General features: G+C 32.7%; 2 protein-coding genes across 2 annotated transcripts in view; both read left to right on the top strand.

The window, feature by feature from the left end:
- Positions 1–3,879: 3,879 nt before the first annotated feature.
- The window catches only part of LOC131844812 (myosin heavy chain 95F), a 61,630-nt gene continuing 54,610 nt past the window's right edge, over positions 3,880–10,899 (top strand). Inside the window, exon 1 of the mRNA XM_059193780.1 lies at positions 3,880–4,097. The gene's annotated coding sequence lies outside the window, so the exon portion shown is untranslated. The remainder of the gene's footprint in view (positions 4,098–10,899) is intronic.
- LOC131844811 (myophilin-like) lies at positions 9,454–10,089 on the top strand. Its single transcript, XM_059193779.1, has one exon. The coding sequence runs from the start codon at positions 9,481–9,483 to the stop codon at positions 10,042–10,044; it is 564 nt and encodes a 187-aa protein (XP_059049762.1). The 5' UTR covers positions 9,454–9,480; the 3' UTR covers positions 10,045–10,089.

Below are 10,899 nucleotides of genomic sequence, written 5' to 3'. Positions count from 1 at the left end.
GCGACGGTCCGATTCCTTCACGGAATTAAAATTGATATAATTGTTGTTTAACGAGTTTTATATTAAGCGACTACGAGTGGCTAGGAATAGAATTACGCTTTTAATCGACATTTTTTAAAACGTCGGCGCCATCGCTTGTATAGGAATAGATCACTTTCAGTGAGATGCATTCCATCTAAGATGTAGACTTTATAGTCGAACAGCTGCACATAACCCAGCCGTATTCAAAGTTGTCTGGCTGTGTTAAGCAAGGGCGCAAACTTCAACATATCTTCTATTTCCTGCGAATGACTTTAGAGTACCTTATGTACCTATGTTATTTTAATGAATGATAATAGCTGGCGGGCAATAAATCCATCGTGACGACTTCACCAGACATTAGTATGGTTTTCTAGTGAAGTTTGACATGACATGGTATAGTGTTCTAGCAATGAGATACCAGAGCACATTATTATCGAGCCATTCTCCCCATAGCTCATGTATTATCAATACATGGGCATCCAGGATGTCACCAGACATAACATGGTATTAGGGAAAGTATCAAGTACCTCTACGATGGGGGAAAGGGGATTGTTAGTAATGTGGATTAATAACCTCATTGCTAGCAATTTACCACGTCAGGTAGACATCTCCCTCTTCCTCCCTCTGAAAACCATCATGTTAAATTCCTAGTCAGTTTGCCACGATGGGTTATCTGACCTGACCTCATGCTTACCTTAGCATTGTCCACTGGTGGCCAGAGATTTCAATTAGCGTAGGCGGGTAAACCATTTTAAAAAAGACCTTTATGGTGTAGATATTCTTCTATTACTCCTTAAAACCAACTGTTAAATTCGCAACTTTGCTATCCTTCTGTCCCTCACTGATGTCCATCTGTCGAATACTAGTTTCACAGACGAGATCACTATTTCAGTCAGTTGTTTTATTAATCAGTGTTTTCATAAGGAATACATCATCATACAGTAAATAAAATTTGTCAGTTTGTAATTTCAAATTAACAGCTTTTCACTAAATGTGTATGAAAATATAGGTATATATAGTAATTAGATCAAAATGTTTGTTTTTGCAACTCGCTGAAACGGCTGGACCAATTTTGGCGATACTTAGAGTCCCAGATAGCTAATGTTATAAGGAGTAACATATAATAATAGTAATAATAATAATCTCAGGACAATTTACACTGCGCTATATAGACTCAAGTTAAGCTACCTAAAGCTTGTGTTATAGGTACTAGATATCTGATACAAATCATAGATTTTTTTCCTAAATACATACATATTGTATATAGAAAACACCCAGACCGATACAAATAATACTCACGAATATAAATGCTTGTGCCATGCGAGGAATCGAACCCGTAACCATCGGAAGTAAAGCGATGTGCGGACCATTAGACCACCAAGCCGTCAATGCCTACATTTATTTTAGAATTTTTATCTCATTTAATAAAAAATAAGTTAATACGCGTCGCTGGTAATACCTAGACAATTATATATTACAAAAACGTGACATTCGTGCTTGTCGTGATCTATTAAGACAAAATTATAGGTATATAGGGATATATAGTTTCACAACGTTGGTAAAGAAACATAAGATCAAGAACGACCACACATTGATAAATACAATACAAAGGTTTATTTTTTAAGGGTCAGAAAGGTATGGTGCACTCACCTGCCCTAACGGCTTACGCCAGCGGTGCACCAGTGGAGAATGATAAGATGAACACAAAGTCAGGTTATATATCTGTTTATCTATATCCTATCGTAGCAAATTCACCAGGAATTTATCACGATGGTTTCCAGGGGGAACCGCGTGGATGTCAACCCGACATGGTACGTTGCTAGTAATGGTCATTTGTTCACATTACTAACAATCCCCTAACAAATCCCCCCAATACAAACAAAACAAAGAGACGACTTTATAACAGACCCAGACTTTGTACGAGTCATCTGGGTGGGTAAATCTGCCTAACCGGGGGGAAGGGGATTGTTGGTAATGGGGACTATTAACCCCATTGCTAGCGCAGATGGATGCACCATTCAATAATCATCCATAAAAAAAACTTCAACTCACCGGGGAGATTATTAACCCCATTGCTATCTATGTACCATGTCATGGTGACCTCCACGCGGGTCCCATTGGAAACCACCGTAATAAATTCCTGGTGAGTTAGCTACAATGAGCTAACCTCATACTCATTCTACCATCCTCTACTGGTGTAACGCCGTTAGCGTAGGCGGTTGAACCATATCATTATCATCTATTAAAAAAAAACATATTATTGCCGTAGGTGAGTGCACTATTACACTATCATACCTACAAAAATCGTTGCACCATTCTGTATGTGTCCAATAATCTCTTAAATAATAGAAGAGTTTATTATTATTGTAGAATTATGGTTTAAAATCTCTAATTACAACCTAGTTAGAATTATATACAAAATATTTTAATACTTTCTAATGATACTAAAAGTTTAAGTAGTAATAACATCTTACAGCCATGGCTGGAATAGTCACATTACATAGAGTAAGTATGTAGTGTCATATGAGTGAGATTAACGATGTAATATTCCTATTACAAAATTTTCAGACTATTAGCAGGAATATATGATTATAATTTACACAAATAAACTATATAGGTGATGAAAAGAGAATATATTATTTTATCAAATAGTAAGTTGTCAAAATCATGACATTGTCACATATCTGTCAAACAAGCGCTGGTCATAGGGATGTCCGTTGCATATTGTAATTTTATCGATATTGTCATTAATAAAAAGCAGTAATATATAAAATTATTTTATATGTTTATAAAAGAATAGTGAGTCATTATTAACGGCCTCGATGGTCTGGCGGTTTAGAATACCACCTTACTTCCGATGATCACAGGTTGTTTTTATCGATCTGGGTGTTTTTTAAGTATAATATGAACTTATTTAAAAAAAATCTGTTTATTCGTATCCGTTATCTAGTATCCATAACACAAGCTTTAGCTAGCTTAACTTGGGTCTAGATGGCGCTTTGTGAATTGTCCGGAGATAATTATTATTAAGTCCTGGTTGCATAATAGATATGTATAGATTTAGTATTTAAATGTACTCGTTTTATTGTACATAAAAGCAATTTCTATCTATATCTCTATAACTATACTAGACGATTTTATTAACTCTTTTAGTTTGGGGACCATTTAAATAATTCCAATGTTTCATATAGTTAAAACATTCTTTAAACTAATTTTAAGATTTCGAAAAATGTAAGTAATCAATAAGCCGCTGTTACAGAAGCAACGAAAGGACCATGTGCAAAGTATGTCGCATGTGAATTGTATTGATCGAGTTTGTTGTGATAATTCAAAACGATAATTTATTTATTTATTATTAATTAAGACAGCTATTAACCATTTATAGTGTATTGTTAATTCACAAATAAGTACTCCGTTTCAAACAGGTAAAATTTCAAAATAAAATCAAATAATTATATATTTATGGAATAACAATCCAATCACAATAAATCTTCGAGACTTGTGAAATAACCATATCCAAACATATTAACATTACCAATTAAATGACAAAATAATGCTGAATGTAATGAAGCTTTTGTACTTAGTTTTATCATTCAATGTTCAACTTTGGTCAAATTCTATAAATGTTAGCGATATAAATAAATAAATTAAGATCCAAATGTCAATTGCGATTTATAAAATGCAGTTAAGCGGTTTTTAATAATATTATTAAAGAAAAAACATTTAATATCGACATTGCAGTATCGATACTTGGACGCTAAATGTTACTTTTTTTCTCAGTATTCAGCCAATCAGAAATTAGCACAAACGTCACACTAGTGTCACGTGGTGGGGAGCGCACCAAACAACCAACAAATCACAATTCCACAACCGAAACAATTTTCCAACGTGTCGCTCGTTGACGGTAACTTTTATTGTTGCTGTCAATTATTTTGAGTGCGTTCGGTAAAATAAATAAATAAAACTCTTTCGTGTATGTGAAGTGTATCGTGATATACAATGGATATTGCCCTGTAGTCATCTGAAGTTCATAATTGTAGTGAAATTAATATATTTTACCAGCATATTACATTCCGGTAAGTTCGCAACTATTTACGATGTTCACCTGGGTTTTGTACCTTTTGTTTGATTTGCTTATGATGTTATCAGTCGTATTGCCTCGTCATTTCAGCGCGTTTCAGTTACGAAACCTAGTAGATTCTTGTTAGATTTCTTAAAGATGTTTATTATGTATACATGTTCATATTTCCCTTTCAATTAATTACAATATTAGAATTTACTATCAAATACTTTAGATACCTGCCATTTTACTTACGTAAATATACCAACTTAATTAATTTCAAGTTTATGCGTCTTACTTCTAAATATAGTTTTTTAAATCGTGAATTATGTTGATATCGTTGTAACTTAGTCGTTACTTAGCATGTCATGTTCAGAATTGATAAAAACGAAAAATGTCCATGATTATTATTTGAATAGCTTCAACTTAAAAAATCAAATTTAATACATTTTTTAGTTGTTTCAATAGAAAGTACTAGAATATTACCTGTCACCCTCACATTATAGAATAAGCAAGGTTTAGGATATTACTATCTAAGTAATTTACAGAACAACTACATCTGTCAGCTTCTTGCTTTAATCTTAACAATAAATACATGTGTATACTTGTTTCATGAAAGTTGTATTTGTTATGTATATTATTAATCCAAGGTGAAGTTGGAACGGTCTGCTAAATTAATAGTTTAACCTACCATTTTAAAATGTAATGGTCATAGATCTCCTTAGATTACTCTTCAGTACAGTATTCTTATAGCCTTGTTATCCTCAGGTATTCCAAGTTTGACCATTCTGCAGAATTGCAGGATATAAGAGTCTACAATAGATCAACATGAATAAAGATATTTTGATTTGATTAATTAGGTCATACTTTTATCAAATCAATCTTAATGGCTAGATGGTATTGTTGATAATTTTTTAATTAAAACCAAGAATATCAGTTGAACCTATAAAATATAGGAAATATGGTTAATGAAAAAATGTTGAGGTAATTAATCTAATCATATCAGAGCTAATATCTATATAAATGATGTATGGAGAAAGAATATATTGTGTGTTAAATTCCATCATAAAAACTTTTTACGAAGAGACATCTTTGAAAATTATGAATTGTCCCCAAGGACATTGCAATTTTTTTTATTCTTAAGTAACTATGGCTTTGGATTATCCATCTAATCCGTGTTGACAAGGGGCTTTTAAACCTACAACCTGGTTTCAAGTCCTGGGTACTGCTGCTTCTGTCGCTGCCACATAAAACACACTGTTTATAGATTCCAATATTATAGTGTAGTTGGTACTGGCCACTTCCTTTTTTTTCTTAATTATTGTGACTGTTTATAGGTTCTAATATTATATTGACTTTAGTTGTTACAGTTGTTGTTGTGGACACTTCTTTTCTCTTCTTATTTTTGTTTTAATTGTTGTATGAGAATACATTTTTATGTCTATGTCAATTATAAATGAAATTGTTTCAGTCATTTAGCCATAAAAATGTGAATATTTGTTGTTATCTTTTTAATGTTAAGTAGTATACATTTCTACGTCTGTTACTTGGAGATTAATATTTATATTTTATAGCTTTACATCTTACTAATATTACAAAATAGGGATGTTTGTAAACTTGTATGGATCTATAAAACAATGTGAGTCTTTCACACTAAAACTACTAATTGGATTTTAATGAAACTTTACAATAATAGCTTATACATTAAAATAACACACAGACTAAATTACATGGGAATAGTAATGGACACAGCTAGTTTAATAGAAAATGTGCTCTAGTGGCAGAGTATAAATTTAATAAATAAATTTTGTGTAAAACTTATTTACCTTCACTTTCATATTTTTACAGTAATTTAATGTATTTGACAGTAAGATTTAAAAAAATTGAAAGTAATGGTTACTTTCATCTTTTTACAGTTACTATCATGGCTTTAATGACAAAATCCTGTAATGTCTAATGAAGTAAGGTGTATATGTTTTAGTTTTTTATAAAATAAGGTCTCACAATTATTTGACAACTTTATTGGTCACAAAGTTAATACTAATAATATAAATGCAAAAGTGTGTTTGTTCTATCTGTTTGTCATTCATTACATTACATTCTTAGGGATCTCTTAAATTCGGACCAGCAATTTTAGAGAAAAAACATACAAATACTTAAATATTTATAAAATTAGTTTTTGGTGCATCATACACTTTCATATGTAGTAAAAACCTGTTCATTTGATATTATAGACACTTCAATTTTGTTTATTTGTATACGCGTAGATATCGCAAAATTAGAACAATTCATACAGTGCTATCTAGACCCAAGTTAAGCTAGCTAAGCTTGTGTTATGGGTACAAGATAATTATTACAAATACATACATTTGTTTCGTAAATACATACACATTATACATAGAAAACACCCAAACCGATACAAACAATCATGAATACAAATGTTTGTACCGTGCGAGGTGTCGTACCCCCAACCATCGTAGGCGGTGTGTTAAACCGCTAGACCACCGACACCAAGTCGTATAAATAAAATTTGAAGTGATATTAGTATGATGGTATCGCGATATTATCGAGCAGTCATTATGATAGGTGGGCCTTTGTTTGAAATCCGCCATTCTTCATTGTGTTCGTGCCGCAATGGTGTACAATAAAAATTGCATGGTTGCGCCGTGAAATACTGTTGCAATACAGCCTTTATCACTGCCTAATGTACTTGTTTTTCCTTTTTTTTTATATAATCGTGTCGGTGGTCAATGGGATGTGTACTTAATTCGCAATTCTGCAAATTGCGGTTGAAAAATAGTTTCATTAGCATAGCAATATTTAGGTAGATTTGCATGTATCCATACTAATATTATAAAGCTGAAGAGTTTGTTTGTTTGTATGAACGCGGTAATGACAGGAACTACTGGTTCGAATTGAAATATTCAAATTTAAATTCAAAATTATTTTTACGTTAGATAGTCCATTTGTCAAGCATTGCTTTAAGCTATATAACATTACGCTACGGCCAATAGAAGCGAAGCATCATTGAAAAATGTTGTAAAAATGGGGAAATTTATTGAGGGCTTCCGTTGCGTGCGCTGCGCGAACGAAGCCGCGGGCACAGCTAGTATTTAATGTTTTAACACTGTAGAAACTTTGAGGAACACACTGTAATGGATTACTGATATATATAGTAGTTATCTGTGACAGTAATCCAGATGAATTATTAATTTTAATTTGTTTATAAGGTTATGAACGTAACGAAAAAAATATCAGCACCATATATCAGGCAAGAACCTCAACTGTTATTCTTTTCAAACGAGCTTCTTGATTACTATACAGATTTTGTTTAAATTCAAATAGAGTGAGTCTTAAATTCGATATCAAACATATCTGTAAGTAGTAGAAACTATATCAGTAATGGATTAAACTAATTAACATCCATCAGACAGATAACGATAATACTTAGACATGAAAGTATAGAGAAGAAAAACAACTATAGACAAAGATGTCAGCGATCTTGAAAATCCTCAGTAGATACCATTTGGTAAATAAATTGAAGTTGTAGTACCTAATTACCTTCATCTTCTTCCTTATCACATTCATTTTGGTCGGCGTATTATATTTATAACAGTAGTACTTACTGCTTTCTAAAAAGCGTTTCGTCTTTCTATTGAAATCGTAAATTCTCTCTAATTCGTTATTCTCGTTATCATTCAGAATATACCAGGTAAAAGCCAAAAGCATTACATTACCGAGATTGAATTATTCAATATATGAAACGTGTGGTGACTTAGTAAGAATATAATGTGAAGTCACTGCTTTTCGCCCCTAGAAGCCTCAAGATACGACTAGAGGAATAAATCTATACATATAAATAAAATTGGAGTGTCTGTTTGTAATATAGAAATAACAGTTTTTTACTACATGCAATGAATATGAATACGGTAAATACTCCAAAACCACTTTTTAAAATTTTTGTGTGTCTGTCTCTTGGTCTGTTTGTTCCGGCTAATCTCTGAAATGGCTGGACCGATTTTAACGGGATCACAATTAACCCTCTCTAACCCTGTACACCACCGTACCTTTACTTTTGTACTGTACCTTTTAACCTTGTCTGAATGCTAGTGGGCTAAGTCTTTCTCTTAAGAAGAGATACCCAGCAGTAGGACGATAATGGGTTATCATGATTGAATACGCGAGCAATGATACAGTCACTAGCCTTAATAATATCTTAGCGTAGAAACAAATTGTTTTCATATACAGTTACTCATATTTAGGGCACTATCGGCAATGATAACATATATCTATAAGTCGATAAGATAACATGACCATATATTCACGTATTATTCAGTTTCTAGAAATTATAATTTACACATTTTATATTTAATTAAACGCTTTAATTTAATAGATAAGTCGTTACTCAGAGAACATCGTAGGTAGGTTTACTGCCTTGACTTATATAGAGTTCAAAATGTATAGGATTGAATCTGACTTTCTGGCCTATACCTATATGCATTGTAAATAAACTGGCTTTTAAAAAAAAAGTAACTTAATTGAGTTCAGTTCTTCTCAATTGGATCTATATACCGAACTGGACGGCAGGGAAAAAAAATTATAATGTAAAAACTTGACGTTCATAAGCGACTAAAATGTCCTACATGAATAAATGATTTTTGAATTTGAATTTGAATTTGAATATATTTATTCCTTCCTACGTTGAAATATTTTGTACTACTGACAATGTTTTCAGCGAAATGTAAGAATACATCGTAGGTAGGTTTACTGCCTTGACTTATATAGAGTTCAAAATGTATAGGATTGAATCTGACTTTCTGGCCTATATTTATTCCTTCCTACGTTGAAATATTTTGTACTACTGACAATGTTTTCAGCGAAATGTAAGAATACAAGTTGCATTCACTACGACGACTTTTGACAACGTTTCTTACTATCCCATCGGGAAATAGGAGGTTGTGTATGAAGTGTATGTAACTCAAGTAAGAAATTCGGAATAGATAAATAATTAAACACTTTTCATGGAAATGATTTATTTTTATATTTTGTTTTATCGATTTTATTTTTACCATAAAGTTGCTTTTTAGTGAATTCGCTTAAAGTGGGTTTTTTTATATTTCTAACTTTTTATATGCAATTATTACTAAAACACTTTTTTTTTAAATAAAATAAATCTTAATATAGATATGAAAGTTATAATTGCATTTTTAAATGAGTGTAATATCGAAATAATTCCATTATTTTTTAACTAATTATATCAATTGATAAAAGCAAATTACTGTATACATATTCATGGAGCGCATGATGTCACTATCATGCACAATAAAACGGATATCTGGTATCGGTTTATCGTAAGGAGTTCAGTCGATACGTGTCTACACACCTAACAATACATCAAAATGGGTGAATACCGCGCGGGCAAAGCAGGAATCAACGCCGAGGCTCAGGCCAGAATCGACAGCAAATATGACGACGCTATAGCCAACGAGACCCTCGAATGGATAAAGCTATTGACCGGTTCCCCTGCCAATACAGCGGGCGATCCAAACAACTTATACGAGGTACTAAAAGATGGCACCCTACTCTGCCAACTAGTGAATGCTATACAAGAAGGTTCAGTGAAGAAGATCAACCAGTCCACCATGGCTTTCAAGTGTATGGAGAACATAAACGCTTTCCTAGAAGCGGCTAAGAAGTTGGGCGTGCCCCCGCAGGAGACCTTCCAAACGATCGATCTATGGGAGAAACAAAATCTGTATTCTGTTGTTACATGCTTGCAATCGCTAGGCAGGAAAGCTGGTAACTACGGCAAGCCGTCGATCGGACCGAAGGAAGCCAACAAGAACGTGCGAGAGTTCACCGAGGAACAGCTAAGAGCAGGACAAAACGTCATCTCTCTCCAATACGGAACGAATAAAGGACAGCAGAGCGGCATCTCTTTCGGTAACACTCGCCATATGTAATAGTATTATTTGTTGTAACTTAATTAATAAATGTTTACATTTTAATATATCTTTTTTTTCCTATTAACACTGAGTTAAGGCGTGATCAATCCAATATTTAGGTATGTAGATAGGGCTTTGAGTCAGATATTCGATTATTTCGATTAGATAACGTCATGAACGTTACCATTTACTGCAGTTTTTTTTATTTACTTTTGTAATTGAACATTTTATATTGCATTTTAAGTATCACCGTACTGTTACACATCAAGTCCTTTGCGATATGAACAAGAAATTTTTGTGCCTTAAACTTTGGCATCCCAAATACTGTACGTATGCCAAATTACATGACCTTTCATTTAATTCACCTTCACATAATCCTCCTTTTAACCGATGACTATGTCAACTTTATAAGACGTAGTATATGTCCTTGAATGGCACTTTAAAAAAAAGTATTATTGTTAAAAAACGCCGGACTTCGTGTGTTTGGTGTAGTTGTTCAGACGCCTAGAGATAACAAATATATAAAAAAACACACACAATCACATTCACATTTATAATATTAGTAAGGACTATTTTTGCTCCGTGACAGGAAATCTATGAAATTAACATTTAATATAATGCCATATGAAAAAAATATTATTGAATACTTCATCAGTTTTAAGCGATTTCAGTTTGATCTAGATTCGATGTCATCCGTACACTGTATTACCGAATTATTTAAGTATTTATTGTTCAATGAAAACATACAGCTTTAGAATTAAAGTAACAGAAAAGTTACGAGATTACCGAATTTTTGACAAGGTACACTTAGTCTACATGGGTACCTCTGTTTCACCTATTATAATTACCAAGTAGCTTACATTTCAGATTCGT

Source organism: Achroia grisella, unplaced genomic scaffold (assembly GCF_030625045.1).
Source record: "Achroia grisella isolate CSIRO2021 unplaced genomic scaffold, CSIRO_AGI_Agris_v1 utg413, whole genome shotgun sequence".
In the NCBI taxonomy this organism is placed as follows: Eukaryota; Metazoa; Arthropoda; class Insecta; order Lepidoptera; family Pyralidae; genus Achroia; species Achroia grisella.
This window is presented reverse-complemented; position numbering and strand designations above follow the sequence as displayed.

Excerpts from the sequence above, each read along its gene's own strand:
- LOC131844811 (XM_059193779.1), top strand. The coding sequence starts at position 9,481 with ATGGGTGAATACCGCGCGGGCAAAGCAGGAATCAACGCCGAGGCTCAG.